The sequence below is a fragment of the Oncorhynchus mykiss genome, chromosome 24 (assembly GCF_013265735.2).
Source record: "Oncorhynchus mykiss isolate Arlee chromosome 24, USDA_OmykA_1.1, whole genome shotgun sequence".
Lineage (NCBI taxonomy): Eukaryota > Metazoa > Chordata > Actinopteri > Salmoniformes > Salmonidae > Oncorhynchus > Oncorhynchus mykiss.
Genome location: NC_048588.1, coordinates 238143 through 255498, shown reverse-complemented (window position 1 = coordinate 255498; position 17356 = coordinate 238143). Strand labels below are relative to the sequence as shown.

At 40.3% G+C, this 17356-nt stretch overlaps 1 protein-coding gene across 2 annotated transcripts; it reads left to right on the top strand.

The window, feature by feature from the left end:
• Positions 1–2108: 2108 nt before the first annotated feature.
• LOC110503513 (probable signal peptidase complex subunit 2) lies at positions 2109–17349 on the top strand. Of its 2 annotated transcripts, none has more exons than XM_021581857.2 (5): positions 2109–2264; positions 13095–13178; positions 13296–13456; positions 15700–15834; positions 16029–17349. In XM_021581857.2, the coding sequence occupies exons 1-5, from the start codon at positions 2226–2228 to the stop codon at positions 16213–16215; spliced, it is 606 nt and encodes a 201-aa protein (XP_021437532.1). In that variant the 5' UTR covers positions 2109–2225; the 3' UTR covers positions 16216–17349. The 2 variants fall into 2 exon arrangements, with proteins under 2 accessions (XP_021437532.1, XP_021437533.1); XM_021581858.2 differs by having other exon boundaries at positions 2115–2264; positions 13098–13178; positions 16029–16508.
• The last annotated feature ends 7 nt before the right edge of the window (positions 17350–17356 follow it).

Sequence of the window (17356 nt, the reverse complement as noted above, 5' to 3'; positions counted from 1 at the left end):
TATTATATTTGATCTGAGAAATGTCTTTCCATATTCTATTTGATTCTTGTTTTTCTGAAGATATTTTTTTCCAATGGCATATGCCAAAATATTAGCTTTAATGTCCATTACTACTTAAATGTTTAAGTATAAGATATTGCAATATTAATATGCACATTATGTACACATACTTGTATACTTTTTGTACATACAGTTTAAATAATCAGATGCATATTTTAGTATTGGAGGGGAAGTTGGTGCCAAATGGAAATAGGTTAGTGCCAAATGGTTGATTTCTGTCGACTGTCATACATCTGCAGTTTTTTTGTTTACTTTCCTGATTTAAAGATTAGGTTATTGATTCTTTATAGTAATCAGAATGTACCACTTGTATAGCCTACATGATTCACTGACAGCGCTGTACAGGAAGGAAACAACTTGTTCGGATCATGTCCATTCACATTCTGAAGGAACTGTGAAACACAACCCATTCAAACGGAACGGAGACCTGAAAGACTTTCATTCAAGCTCGTCTCATTTTCACTTTAAGTATGTAAAGAGGTTGGCACACACAGTTGAAGTCATAAGTTTTTACATACACCTTAGCCAAATACATTTAAACTTTATTTTAAGTGTATGTCAGAATAAATAGCTGAGTGATTTATTTCAGCTTTTATTTCTTTCATCATATTCCCAGTGGGTCAGAAGTTTACATACTAATTGAGTGTATTTAGTAGCATTGCCTTTAAATTGTTCAACATGGGTAAAATGTTTTGGGTAGCCTTCCACAAGCTTCTCACAATAAATTGGGTAAATTTTGGCCCATAAATAAGAATTTGGTCTTAACTGATTTGCCTAGTCAAATAAAGGTAAAAAAACAACAACATTGGGACCCTAGGACCCCCTGGCCATTACTACACCAACAATTATATGCCATAGAAAACACTCAAAGGGTGACTGCACTTCCTGATTTGGCATTGCTTTTCATCAATGCTCAATTAAGGAATGCTACCGGGCATGACTGAAGGCAAACAAGAGTTGTCTTGGGGGTGTGGCTTGATTTGGGTGTGTCTTTTCCATTCAATCACAACTAACAAGGGCAGTATTGAGTACAGCGTGTTAAGCTAAGCCATTTTTGCTAACAAAGTTTGGACGTTAAGTACTTCTCCGCTCATGACTGACTTGCCATCTCAAGATGGTCAGCTAATTCAGTTCTATGTGTAGGCTAAAGCCTAAAGCACCTAGCTAGCATTGTCTGGTGATAACTGTAGCTGGCATTCATATCTGTAACATAAATATAAATGCAACAATTTTTTTTTTTTTACTGCGTTACAGAACCTTTAAGGAAATCTGTCAATTGAAGTTAATTAATTAGGCCCTGATCTATGGATTTCACATAACTGGGCAGGGGTGAAGCCATGGAGGACATAGGAGGGCATAGGCCCGCCCACTTGGGAAATCCATAGATTAGGGCCTAATGAATGAATTTAAATTAATTTAAATTAATTTCAAATCCTTCTATGAACTGTAACTGAGTAAAATCTTTGAAATTGTTGCATTTATATTTTTGTTCTGTATACATACTAGACAGAGAAATCTATATTCCCCCTTCGATTTCATCATGAAAACTAAAATGATAATTTTGGTGTTAATTTAAGGTTGGGGTTCAAATCAGGTTTTAAGAAGATAAATTGTCGATGTGGGCAGGGTTTATGACTTTGCGGCTTGCCCAGATTGTTAACGAACATGTGAGCTGGGCGAGCTAAAATGAGGGGTTTCGATTTATCTGGCACGCATGAACGGTTCAAAGCCCACGGTGAAATCACCTCATAACAAAAGTGACTTAATTAAGCACGTGGAGTAATGTGTAGGATTATGTATATTCACATGCAAAAGTGATGTGAAGATATATGACATCTTGACTGTTTCTGGTTGATGCACCATGCTGCCTTGTAACAACATGACCGAGCTGCGCAGATTACTGTTCGGTTTACGAAGGGTGCTCCTCCCTCAGCGCTTTTGCCCGTTCATGTCACGGGCCAATGCCGGTGCCCCGCGATTCTGCATAATCGGATCCACCCATTGAATCCTCATTCTTTGTTTGAACGGTGGGGGTAAATAAAAACACTCAACATCGCTTCCGTAAACGTACGTCGTTCCTAGTTAGTTTGGTTGGCTGCAAAAATTATGATTTTAGCCAATCACATTGTTCCAGGTCACTCACAGCAAATTTACAGGAAGGAAAGATGGCAGCCAGAAATGGGAAGAATGGTCTACTTGAGAAAGTAAGAATTATATTACACTAATTCATGCTACATTTTATAAGACACGGGGATCGGAAATTAAACCTTGGGTATTTTTCAATAGTTGACCGCATAGCCAATATTGTATTACGCCACGACAGGCATGTCTACTAGTAACAGACAGACCGTTAATTTTGAGCTAATATTAACAGTAGTTAGCAAGCTAGTTTCACTTTCTTGAGGGCATTGGCTATACAAATAACGTGGGCTGTTTGTATGTTCTAATTTCAAGAGGAACGCAGATCTGATTTGAAGTGAGGGAAGCTTATTGACCAGCTAGCTAACTTGGATGAGCTATGGCTAGCCTAGCATGCTACTAGCTAATATTATTCCTCGTTGATGGCTTTCCAGATGTTAACACTACGCGCTGGATAGCTAGCTAGGAAACTATAGGTAGCATATGCTGACAACTTCACTAGATGTATAGTTATAGTGACTAGCTACAGTAACTAGATAACCAGTAATTCTATACTGCAGCAACAATTTAACCGTACTATCTTGGATTGCATTCATTGTAACAGTGCAATTGTTTAACAATTGGAGCCTGGTATTTTTTTTGCCTGGAAACCCGACGTTCAATTGCATTAAATTCTACGTCGGGCAGAAATGAATGTTTGAATCGGGAAAGTTTCCTCATGACCTCTACGAGCCAGAATGTTGAATACAATTCTAATTGTATGTACTTTACCAGTTGGTCCTTTTGGCGGTACGAATGTGAGACCATATATCCACTGGAAAATAGTGCTGAGCAATATTTAAAAATATATATTTTTAGTTCGGTTCGGTTATCCCCCCCTCTATGTTAAGGTAAAAAAAAAAAAAAGCATCAGAATATTAAGGGAAATTCCAGAGCCAAACATGAGATATATATATATATATATATACATACATACATACATACACACATACACACACACACACACACACACACACACACACACACACACACACACAGTGGGGAGAACAAGTTATTTTAAACACTGCCAATTTTGCAGGTTTTCCTACTTATAAAGCATGTAGAGGTCTAACTTTTATCATAGGTACACTTCAACTGTGCGAGACGGAATCTAAAACAAAAATCCAGAAAATCACATTGTATTATTTTTAAGTAATTAATTTGCACTTTATTGCATGACATAAGTATTTGATCACCTACCAACCAGTAAGAATTCCAGCTCTCACAGACCTGTTAGTTTTTCTTTAAGAAGCCCTCCTGTTCTCCACTCATTACCTGTATTAACTGCACCTGTTTGAACTCGTTACCTGTATAAAAGAAACCTGTCCACACACTCAATCAAACAGACTCCAACCTCTCCACAATGGCCAACACCAGAGAGGGTGTAAGGACATGCACAAGGCTGGGATGGGCTACAGGACAATAGGCAAGCAGCTTGGTGAGAAGGCAACAACTGTTGGCGCAATTATTAGAAAATGGAATCACCCTCTGTCTGGGGATCCATGCAAGATCTCACCTCGTGGAGCATCAATGATCATGAGGAAGGTGAGGGATCAGCCCAGAACTACACGGCAGGACCTGGTCAATGACCTGAAGAGAGCTGGGACCACCGTCTCAAAGAAAACCATTAGTAACACACTACACCATCATGGATTAAAATCCTGCAGCTCACACAAGGTCCCCCTTCTCAAGCCAGTGCATGTCCAGGCCCGTCTGAAGTTTGCCAATGACCATCTGGATGATCCAGAGGAGGAATGGGAGAAGGTCATGTGGTCTGAGACAAAAATAGAGCTTTTTGGTCTAAACTCCACTCGCCGTGTTTGGAGGAAGAAGGATGAGTACAACCCCAAGAACACCATCCCAACCGTGAAGCATGGAGGTGGAAACATCATTCTTTGGGGATGCTTTTCTTCAAAGGGGACAGGACGACTGCACCGTATTGAGGGGAGGATGGATGGGGCCATGTATCGCGAGATCTTGACCAACAACCTCCTTCCCTCAGTAAGAGCATTGAAGATGGGTCGTGGCTGGTTCTTCCAGCATGACAACGACCCGAAACACACAGCCAGGGCAACTAAGGAGTGGTTCTGTAAGAAGCATCTCAAGGTCCTGGAGTGGCCTAGCCAGTCTCCAGACCTGAACCCAATAGAAAATATTTGGAGGGAGCTGAAAGTCCGTATTGCGCAGCGACAGCCCCGAAACCTGAAGGATCTGGAGAAGGTCTGTATGGAGAAGTGGGCCAAAATCCCTGCTGCAGTGTGTGCAAACCTGGTCAAGAACTACAGGAAACATATTATCTCTGTAATTGCAAACAAAGGTTTCTGTACCAAATATTAAGTTCTGCTTTTCTGATGTATCAAATACTTATTTCATGCAATAAAATTCAAATTAATTACTTAAAAATCATACAATGTGATTTTCTGGATTTTTGTTTTAGATTCCTTCTCTCAGTTGAAGTGTACCTATGATAAAAATTACAGACCTCTACATGCTTTGTAAGTAGGAAACCCCGATTGCCGATTTTGCAGGTTATCAAATACTTGTTCTCTCCACTGTATATTTTTAAACAGATGTGGATACCCCTTCAAATTAGTGGATTTGGCTATTTCAGCCACACCCGTTAATGACAGGTGTATAAAATTGAGTGCGCAGCCATGCAATCTCCATAGACAAACATTGGCAGTAGAATGGCCTTACTGAAGAGCTCAGTGACTTTAAATGTGGCACCGTCATAGGATGGCAGGTACCCTAGTGGTTGAAGCGTTGGACTCGTAACCGAAAGGTTGCATGATCTAATCCCGAGCTGACAAGGTAAAAAAATCTGTCGTTCTGAACAAGGCAGATAACCCACTGTTCCTAGGCAGTCATTGAAAATAAGAATTTGTTCTTAACTGACTTGCCTAGTTCAATAAAGGTTAAAAAAAAGTTCACATTTCTGCCCGGTCAACATTTAGTGCTGTTATTGTGAAGTGGAAACGTCTATAAGCAACAACGGCTCCGCCGCGAAGTGGTAAGCCACACAAGCTAACAGAACAGTACCGCTGAAGTGTGGCGCGTAAAAATAGTCTGTCTTCGGTTGGAACAAACTACCGAGTTCCAAACTGCCTCTGGAAGCAACACAATCACTGTTAGTTGGAGCTTGATGAAATGGGGTTCTATTCCCGAACATCCGTGCACAAGCCTAAGATCAACATGCGCAATGCCAAGCGTCAGCAGGAGTGGTGTAAAGCTTGCTGCAATTGGACTCTAGAGCAGTGGAAACGTGTTCTCTGGAGTGATAAATCCCGCTTCACCATCTGGAAGTACGATGGACGAAAACACCATCTGTGTTCGGCGGATGCCAGGAAAACTCTGCCTGCACAGTGCCTACTGTAAAGTTTGGTGGAGGAAGAATAATGCTCAGGGCTGTCTTTCATGGTTTGGGCTAGGCCCCTTAGTTCCAGTGAAAGGGATCTTAACGCTACAACGTACAATGATATTCTAGACGATTCTTTGTGTCCAACTTTGTGGCAACAGTTTGGGTAAGGCCCTTTCCTGTTTCAGCACAACATTGCCCCCATGCATAAATCGAGGTCCATACAGAAATGGTTTGTTGAGATCAGTGTGGAAGACCTTGACTGGCCTGCACAGAGCCCTGACCTCAACTCCATTGAACACCTTTGGGACGAACTGGTGGCTGACTGCGAGCCAGGTCTAATCGCCCAACATCAGTGCCCAACCTCACTAATGATCTTGTGGCTGATTGGAAGCAAGTCCCCATAGCAATATTCCAACAGCTAGTGGAAAGCCTTCCCAGAAGAATGGCGGCTGTTACAGCAGCAAAGGGAGGACCAACTCCATATTAATGCCCATGATTTTGGGATGAGATGTTTGAAGAGCAGGTGTCCACATACTTTTGGTGATGTAGTGAACAAAACATTGAACATTTTTATCTTTTTCGGGTCCACATAGGGTAGACATCAATCGCAAAATAGAATGACTGTGAAATAATAAAATATTTTGTGTATATTATTTAGACTTTCTTACAATTCCTGTATTATTTTTTGTTCTTTAGTCAACTATTTGCTGTCTGGCATTTTGCTCAGGCTGTAGCATTCATGTTATCTGTGCTCCCCATACTGTACTGTAGGAATCAACAACTAGATTCAGCCGCAGGCCTTTCTTTTTTTGAGCGGATGGTCGGGTGGCCGGAACATAATTACAAATTTGTAGACTGCAAATTGACTGCAAGAAGCTCAAACAGATGTTTTACTAAAACAATAATTTTAAACCTTGCTTACAGCTTATACAGCTTTGCTGTATACGATCACATTTGTCTCTGTGTGTGAATACTTAGGAATAGATTTCTTGAATTAAAATTACTTGGAGCTGATTTTCTGGTGTTATTAGTCTCGTGTACAACAGAGTGGGAAAAAAAGCGTACACTACCGTTAAGTTTGGGGTCACTTAGAAATGTCCTTGTTTTTGAAAGAAAAGCAAAAAATAATTGTCCATTAAAATAACACCAAATTGATCAAAAATAGTGTAGACATTGTTAATGTTATAAATGACTTGTAGCTGGAAACGGCAGATTTTTTTTATGGATATCTACATAGATGTACAGAGGCCCATTATCAGCAACCATGACTCCTGTGTTCCAATGTCATATTGTTAGCAAATTTATAATTTTAAAAGGTGTATTGATCATTAGAGAACCCTTTTGCAATTATGTTAGCACAGCTGAAAACTGTTGTGCTAATTAAAGAAGCAATTACAACTGGCCTTCTTTAGACTAGTTGAGTATTTGGAGCATCTGCATTTGTGGGTTCGATTACAGGCTCAAAATGGCCAGAAACAAATACCTTCTGAGAAATTATAAGGCTATTCCATGCAAAAAATTGCCAAGAAACTGAAGATCTCGTACAACGCTGTCTACTCCTCACTTCACAGAACAGAGCAAACTGTCTCTAACCAGAATAGAAAGTGGGAGACCCTGTGCACAACTGAGCAAGAGGACAAGTATATTAGTGTCTAGTTTTGAGAAGACGCCTCACAAGTCCTCAACTGGCAGCTTCATTAAATAGTACCGCAAAACACCAGTCTCAACGTCAACCATGAAGAGACGACTCTGGGATGCTGGCCTTCTAGGCAGAGTTGCATAAAAGAAAATAAGCCATATCTCAGACCGGCCAATAAAAATAAAAGATTCAGATGAGCAAAAGAACACAACTGGACAGAGGAACTCTGCCTGAAGGCCAGCATCCCGGAGTCGCCTCTTCACTACTAAAAGACACCAATAATGCGAGACTTGCTTGGGCCAAGAAACACGAGCACTGGACATTAGACCTTTTGGAAATCTGTCCTTTGGTCTGAGGACTTTTTGTTGTTCCAGCCACAGAGTAGGTAAACGAATGCGCTCCAAATATGTGGTTCCCACCTTGAAGCATGGAGGTGTGGGGGTGCTTTGCTGGTGACACTGTCACTGATTTATTTAGAATTCAAGGCACACTTAACCAGCATGGCTACCACATCATTCTGCAGCGATACGCCATCCCATCTGGTTTCCCACTGTTTAAGAGTTGGACCGCAGATTGAAGGAAAAACAGCCAACAAGTGCTCAGCATATAACTCTTTCAAAACTGTTGGAAAAGCATTCCAGGTGAGAGAATGGCAAGTGTGCAAAGCTGCCATCAAGGCAAAGGGTGGCTACTTTGACGAATATGAAATATATTTTGAACGAGTCACATGACACCGGGGAGCGAAAATGGCTAATTGGGCCCAATTTGGACATTTTCACTTAGGGGTGTACTCACTTTTGTTGCAAGCGGTTTAGACATTAATGGCTGTGCGTTGAGTTATTTTGAGGGGACCGCAAATTTACACTGTTATACAATCTGTACACTCACTACTCTACATTGTAGCAAAGTAAACATTTTTCAGTGTTCTCACATGAAAAGATATACTCAAAATATTTACAAAAATGTGAGGGGTGTACTCACTTTTGTGATATACTGTGTATGTGTGTATATATACAGTGCCTTGCGAAAGTATTCGGCCCCCTTGAACTTTGCGACCTTTTGCCACATTTCAGGCTTCAAACATAAAGATATAAAACTGTATTTTTTTTGAAGAATCAACAACAAGTGGGACACAATCATGAAGTGGAACGACATTTATTGGATATTTCAAACTTTTTTAACAAATCAAAAACTGAAAAATTGGGCGTGCAAAATTGTTCAGCCCTTTACTTTCAGTGCAGCAAACTCTCTCCAAAAGTTCAGTGAGGATCTCTGAATGATCCAATGTTGACCTAAATGACTAATGATGATAAATACAATCCACCTGTGTGTAATCAAGTCTCCGTATAAATGCACCTGCACTGTGATAGTCTCAGAGGTCTGTTAAAAGCGCAGAGAGCATCATGAAGAACAAGGAACACACCAGGCAGGTCCGAGATACTGTTGTGAAGAAGTTTAAAGCCGGATTTGGATACAAAAAGATTTCCCAAGTTTTAAACATCCCAAGGAGCACTGTGCAAGCGATAATATTGAAATGGAAGGAGTATCAGACCACTGCAAATCTACCAAGACCTGGCCGTCCCTCTAAACTTTCAGCTCATACAAGGAGAAGACTGATCAGAGATGCAGCCAAGAGGGCCATGATCACTCTGGATGAACTGCAGAGATCTACAGCTGAGGTGGGAGACTCTGTCCATAGGACAACAATCAGTCGTATATTGCACAAATCTGGCCTTTATGGAAGAGTGGCAAGAAAGCCATTTCTTAAAGATATCCATAAAAAGTGTTGTTTAAAGTTTGCCACAAGCCACCTGGGAGACACACCAAACATGTGGAAGAAGGTGCTCTGGTCAGATGAAACCAAAATGTAACTTTTTGGCAACAATGCAAAACGTTATGTTTGGCGTAAAAGCAACACAGCTGAACACACCATCCCCACTGTCAAACATGGTGGTGGCAGCATCATGGTTTGGGCCTGCTTTTCTTCAGCAGGGACAGGGAAGATGGTTAAAATTGATGGGAAGATGGATGGAGCCAAATACAGGACCATTCTGGAAGAGAACCTGATGGAGTCTGCAAAAGACCTGAGACTGGGACGGAGATTTGTCATCCAACAAGACAATGATCCAAAACATAAAGCAAAATCTACAATGGAATGGTTCAAAAATAAACATATCCAGGTGTTAGAATGGCCAAGTCAAAGTCCAGACCTGAATCCAATCGAGAATCTGTGGAAAGAACTGAAAACTGCTGTTCACAAATGCTCTCCATCCAAGCTCACTGAGCTCGAGCTGTTTTGCAAGGAGGAATGGGAAAAAATGTCAGTCTCTCGATGTGCAAAACTGATAGACATACCCCAAGCGACTTACAGCTGTAATCGCAGCAAAAGGTGGCGCTACAAAGTATTAACTTAAGGGGGCTGAATATTTTTGCACGCCCAATTTTTCAGTTTTTGATTTGTTAAAGTTTGAAATATCCAATAAATGTCGTTCCACTTCATGATTGTGTCCCACTTGTTGTTGATTCTTCACAAAAAAATACAGTTTTATATCTTTATGTTTGAAGCCTGAAATGTGGCAAAAGGTCGCAAAGTTCAAGGGGGCCGAATACTTTCGCAAGGCACTGTATCTCTGTGCCGAAAGAGGCTCCAGAGTCTGCAACACCACCAAGCAAGCGGCACCATGATGACCAAGGAGCTCTCCAAACAAGTCAGGGACAAAGTTGTGGAGAAGTACAGATCAGGGTGGAGTTATAAAAAAATATATTAAACATTAAATCCATTATTTTTAAAAATGGAACGAATATGGCACCACAACAAACCTGCCAAGAGACTGCCGCCCGCCCAAACTCATGGACCAGGCAAGGAGGGCATTAATCAGAGGCAACAAAGAGACCAAAGATGACCCTGAAGGAGCTGCAAAAGCTCCACAGCGGAGATTGGAGTATATGTCCATAGGACCACTTTAACGGGATTTCAGCCGTAAGAAGTTAGTGGGAAAAAAAATAAGCAAACGGCATGTGGGAGACTCCCTAAACATATGGAAGAAGGTACTTTGGTCAGATAAGACTAAAATGTAGCTTTTTGGCCATCAAGGAAAACTGTCTGGCGCAAACCCAACACCTCTCGTCACCCCGAGAACACCATCCCCACAGTGAAGCGTTTTTGGCAACATCATGCATGCTGTGGGGATGTTTTTCATCGGCAGGGACTGGGAAACTGGTCAGAATTGAAGGCATGATGCATGGCGCTAAATACAGGGACATTTTCGAGGGGAAACCTGTTCCAGAGATTTGAGACTGGGATGGAGGTTCACATTCCAGCAGGACAATGACCCTAAGCATACTGCTAAAGCAACACTCGAGTGGTTTAAGGGGAAACATTTAAATGTCCTGCAATGGCCTAGTCAAAGCCCAGATCACAATCCAATTCAGAATCTGTGGTATAACTTAACCTGTCTAGGACTGGCCAACAGCCAATGAGGGTGCCAAATACAAATCAACAGAAATCTCACAAGGCACAATTTTTAAAGATACAATTCTCGTTAATCCAGCCACAGTGTCTGATTTAAAAAATACTTTACAGCGAAAGCACCACAAACGATTATGTTAGGTCACCACCAAGCCACAGAAAAACCCAGCCACTTTCCAGCCAAAGAGAGGAGTCACAAAAAGCACAAATAGAGAGAAAATTAATCACTAACCTTTGATCTTCATCAGATGACACTCATAGGACTTCATGTTACACAATACATGTGGAAGCCTTAGGAAGTGCAATTGGACCAAATTTGGATAGGCAAAGACTTGAAAGCCTACAAACCTCAGATTTCCCACTTCCGGGTTGGATTTTTTTCTCATGTTTTTGCCTGCCATATGAGTTCTGTTATACTCGGACATCATTCAAACAGTTTTAGAAACTTCAGAGTGCTTTCTATCCAATCCTAATAATAATATGCATATATTAGCATCTGGGACCTGAGTAGGAGGCAGTTTACTCTGGGAACACTATTCATCCAAAAGTGAAAATGCTGCCCCCTATCCCAAAGAAGTTAAGATTGCTGTACACCAGCAGATCCCATCCAACTTGAAGGAGCTGGAGCAGTTTTGCCTTTGAAGAATGGGCAAAAATCCCAGTGGCTAGATGTGCCAAGCTTATAGATACATACCCCAAGAGACTTGCAGCTGTAATTGCTTCAAAAGGTGGCTCTACAAAGTATTGACTTGGGGGGGGGGGGGTGGTAATGTGGCTGTGGCTAATCCTTATTGTGGCTAGCTTCACATAGATGGTCCGACCACCGTTCATCAAAGAACTGTCTTATAAATTAGGGTTATTTTAGAGGATGACACCTAGCTATGTGGTTGGCTAACTATAGCTACTGAAACAAATTGTCGTTTTGGAGGAAGAACATTGTTTGCATCCATGAGCTAGCTAGCTTTTTTTTTATGACCAGCACAGCAGGTGTGCGAGACAACTTTACTAGCATCATAGCATTTGTTTCAATGAATTGTTGTGACGTATGAAATACGAGTGGATAGTGTAATCGATGTGTAATAACTACGTGAGAAATTAATGAACGCGTTCAATTTGAATGTGTCGTGCAGTCATATTCAGGTCTTGATTGGTCAACAAGCTTAATTGACACGTCAAATAGTGTTATTTGACACCCAAAGACCCAAACGGCGTTCGATAGAAATCCTGGTTGAGAATGAAACGACTGATCAAACTAACAACAAAACAGCACAACAAGTAAGTAAAATAAATCGGTTTTGATTGTTTTACTGGTAATAAGGACATATGTAAACTCCAACGAAGTAACCTTTTATTTAGCTAGGTAAGTCAGTTAACAAATTCTTATTTATAATGACGGCCTACCCTGGCCAAACCCGGACGACTACCCTGTGCACCGTCCTATAGGACTCCCAATCACGACCGGATGTGATACAGCCTGGTTTCGAACCACGGACTGTAGTGATGCCTCTTGCACTGAGATGCAGTGCCTTAGACGTGTGTGTGTGTGTGTGTGTGTGTGTGTGTGTGTGTGTATAAACTATTTACCTGTACTAGAATGCATAAAATGGCACTAAAATTCAGTATTGTGTTTTTTTTTTTTTTTTGCATGTAAAATATTAGGTATCGGCTAAAAATCTGTGCATCATTAGTTTGAAGTGACTCAATCTTTTGATTTGCATGTCCGATTCAAATCTTTTAGTTTTCATGCAGTCTGAACAGTCACAAGGCACATGGAATCTGACCTGATTCCTGGCCATGTGACTTGTCTTTATCTGCCCTCAAGTGGTATTTAGACTGTTAATTCAGCATACCTTGTTGCTTGCTAGCTACTCTAACTTTTTGTTAAGAACATGTGGTAGCTAACAAGCTAGTTAATTGTTTACAAACAAATATAGTGAATGGAAAGCAAGTGCTAGAAAGCAAAACAGCTACCTATGCTAGGACTTGTTTTGAAAGTTGGATCATCTTATATATATCCATCCTTTGGCTTTAAGTGTTATCCTATGATTTTGAACATTCAAAGCAAATGGGAAACTTAACTTCCTGAGTGACAGGAAGCACAAACACCACCACCAATGCGAGCGCACACACACCCCTCATTACTATGACAAATAGCATAGCCTTGTCAGCAAATGACTGCTGTCTGAACGAACACACACACACACACCTAATTTGGTCACTTGTAACTTGATGTTTGGACAGTCAGTCCAAAATAGACAACTGATTTTGAGCATTAAGGCCTGCAGTGTGAACAAGGCGTAATTGTCATCTAACATTCCCCTGCAATAGGAGTTTGCTAACTATCAAGAACTGTGTTGCTCATACTATTGACCATTGTTATTTGTTTTCAGTGGAGGATTGATGAGAAACCTGTGAAGATTGACAAATGGGATGGTGCAGCTGTCAAGAATTCTCTTGATGATGCAGCGAAGAAGGTTTGCATACAGTACAATGAGGGGAAAAATGTACACAGACAAATTAGCTGATTTCCAGTCTCTTGTATGGTTTTGACATTTTACATCTTATGATCATATTTTTCCAACATTCATCAGGTGCTCTTGGAGAAGTATGGTTATGCCGAGAACTTCAATCTCGTAGATGGACGTCTCCTCATTTGCACAATCTCCTGCCTCTTCGCCATCGTAGCTTTAATTTGGGACTTCCTTCATCCATTCCCTGAGTCCAAGCCAGTCCTGGCAATCTGTGTTATATCATATCCTTTTAAGGGAAAAAAATAATTAAACTACTGCTTTGTCACAGTAGAAGACATGCATAAAGATGGCATAAGTGCCTACAGTTTGAGGTAATTTACTACTACGACCACCGCCATGATTCCTCGTTACACCTACCACTGTGCAATACGCCCATCTACATGGTCCAACTAAAGTTAGCAAATATTAATTGTGGGAAGTGTGTGGAGGAATGATGGCAGTGTTGATTGTGCTAAATGATGTCAAACTGTGCCATCGTTGTGCACGTAAACTTTATTTTATGTCATTTAATTTCTACATTCCATTGGTGTAATGCAATCCTAACACAGCACAGCCTAACATGCCTTATTGCTTTTATAAAACAATTCATCCAACTGTGGATATTGCTTTAAGTTAAGCCTATGGGTTCCCCTACAGGAACTACACCCCCCCCCCTCCCGTTCAGCTGAAACGGTGGCGCAGGGAATGCAAAAATATTCGTAGAAATATTTAACCTCCACACATTAACAAGTCCAATACCTCAAATGAAAGATAGACACCATGTTCATCTACCCATCGTGTCAGATTTTTAAAATGTTTCACGGCAAAAACACAGCATATATTTATGTTAGACCACCACCAAAACAACGAGAATACGTAGCCATTTTGTACAACAAAATATAAAATGACAAAAGCACGATTAAAAAAAATATATAATTCACTAACCTCTTGAAAATCTTCATCAGATGACAGTCATATGACATGTTACACAGTACTTTTATGTTTTGTTCGATAATATGCATTTTATATCCAGAAATCTCGGTTTACATTGACGCCATGTTCAGAAAATTCTCCAAAATGTCAGGAGGAATTATAGAAAGCTACGCCAGATAACAGAAATACTCATCATAAACTTTGACTAAAGATACATGTTCTACATATAATTAAAAAGATACACTGGTTCTTAATGCAACCGCTGTGTCACATGTTTTTTTTTTTACGTTACGGAAAAAGCCTACCATGCAATAATCTGAGACTGCGCTCAGACGTAACAATATTTCTCCGCTGTGTTGGAGTCAACAGAAATACAAAATTACAACATAAATATTCCCTTACCTTTGATGGTCTTCGATCAGAATGTAGTGCAAGGAGTCCTACTTCAACAATAAATCGTTTTGTTTCATAATGTTCAATTCTAGTGTCCATGTAGCAACATCTGCTACCACTTTCAGCTCAAATGCCCAAAAAATGACTTCTGGTCCAGGATAATTTTGCATCAAAACTTCCAAATGACATATTACAGGTCGACGAAACTGGTCAAACTAAGTGCAGAATCAATCTTCAGAATGTTATAAACGTACAAAACGAATAGCATTCCAACCGGGCAATCCTAGTTCATCTCGGGCTGATTGGAACAGACAAAGCACAAACGCATACGCGTCTTCAAGCACATGAATCTTTTGCGACACTGTAGCAATTTCCTTTCCATTAGGTCAAAGTTCACAGCAAATGCTCCATTACACTTTCTACTGAATGAGGACATCTAGTGGAAGACATAGGAAGTGTTTCCAGATCCAGAACTTGTTGGGAAGGGAGGGGGCGATGACGTCAAAGTTGCCCCAACTTTCAGGATTTCAAAACTAGTTTGCAAGATTGCCTGCCCTGTGAGTTCTGTTATACTCACAGACATAATTCAAACGGTTTTAGAAACGTCAGAGTGTTTTCTATCCAATATTAATTATAATATGCATATATTAGCAATTTAGGACAGATTTTGATGCAGTTCACTATGAGCATGCAATTCATCCAAAGGGGAAATACTGCCCCCTATCCTTAACAAGTTTTAAAGGCCTCTACAGTTTATTTATTTTATGTCCACTTGTGCATTTTGACATTTACAGACTGATAACATGTTTTTGATGAGTTATTATTACCCTATTTTACATTTATCACGGCTTACATGCTGACCACACCGCTCACGTGTGGTCCACACTCCAGTCCAGTTGGTTGCCAACAAAATAAATTCAGAAGAAGAAGCCTGAAGGAGGAGAGAGAACCAGAAACAAACTTGTACCCTTTAATCTGTGGATTAATTGTCGGAGTAGAGGACCTTGTGCATTTCAGGTAAAATAACCAAAATGTGGTTGGACAAAATGAACATGTGCGCGGTCTGGTCAGCATGTTAGTAACTTAATTGTCCTTCCGAAAATGTCCGTTATTGGATTCTGGAATTTATATATCCATGTTTTCCCTAACGGATCCTTACGTATTTCATAATGATGGGCTTTCTAACCTTATACACCTCCTACCAAGAGAAGAACATCTTCCTCGTTTCTGTCCAGAAAGATCCCGCAGGCATGGACCTTAACCACACCTGGCAGCTTTCATCTAGTCTGAAAAGGTACTTTTGGGGGGGGGGGTGGTTGACCTTTTTATGCATTATTTTGTTGGTACAATCACATTTTCTGAGAGATGATGCCTGGTAATGTTTTTAATTTATCTTGATATTGAAAAGTCCTGCCTAGCAAATTTGTTTGCTTGTTTTAATTTTCAAGTGTTAACAGTGTGTGGTGTTGTGACTTCGACTCTCTGCAGGTTTGATGACCAGTACACACTAAGAGTGTCCTTCACAGATGGGAAGTCCAAACACACACGGGAGCAAGAGATCACAAAGTCTGTGGGGGCTTTCTTTGATGGGAACGGAACGCTGGTCATGGACCAGTTTGAAAAGTGTGTGTCAAAACTCCATAATACCTTGGCCACTGAAAAGAAGACAAAATAATAATGATCAGACCTTTACAATGCTGCACCACACCGGCATGAACTGCAGTAGAGCACACTGGTATTGTACAATCCTGGGTGCATTTGGATTAGTTATTGGTTGTTATAAAAGTCTGCACGCCAGCATTTGTTGTCTTGTTATAATTGTCCAATAAATTTGAGGGTTGTCATTACATTTCCCCCCTATGTTTACCTTGATACAGGTTTCATCTAGACATTGCTTTTGAGGACCCTTAGGACAACTTAACAAAACTTGATCGGTGCAAAAAAATGTCTTCTCCCTTGAATGGCTGTTAAAAATGAAGAGATTGGTCTTCTTTGACTTTTCTTCCCCAGATTTTATGCTTTAGGACAAAGCCTTACTTAATGCGTGCAGTGACCGACCGGATAATTTTTGTTGGAAATTATGTTAAATTGTCCTGAAAGCCTTATTCAACTACTGTCCTTTTAAAAGCTTTGCAATTCTACATGTATGTATTTTTTTTAAATGGATTTTGTTACCATAAGGCTTTATAGGGCAAAATAAATGATCTGGAGGGACTGTATCCATACATTTCGTAGCGTCGCCGCCATGCCTCCCTTCAGTACATGGTTTGTTGGACGTATTTCTTTAAATTTGGAATCTGTTTAGGTGGAACTGCCATGTCCTTTTGCGATATTACAACAAAGACATTACTTCGAACAATTTTTTTTTTCTCCCCCCTCCAGATATTGCACATCACTGCATGTGTGATAGCATAGCAGAGTATGTACTGATATTTTATTTTTCATTATGTTGCTGGATGCTCATCTCCTTTTCAAAAAATAATAAAAGGCCTAGGGGTGATCAGTGGCGCTGTTTCACCTTTTGCGGCTCCGCTTTAAAGCAGGGATAATTGTTTTGATGTACATGTTTTTGTCAACGGTTTGAAAATGAAATGATATTGATCAGTTATCCTCACTCGAATGCATGACCATTTTAGATATGTAATTTATATTGTGAAGGTTGGATGATATTCCTGCATTTCTCTGTAGTATGACTTTAAAAGTGAGGGGTACAGAGATGTTGCCATTTTTGTCTGTAGGTTTTTGGCTTTAGCAACCTTATTGTATGTACCTGTTCATATAAGTTTCAAATAAAGTTAATGCATTTTTACATTGTC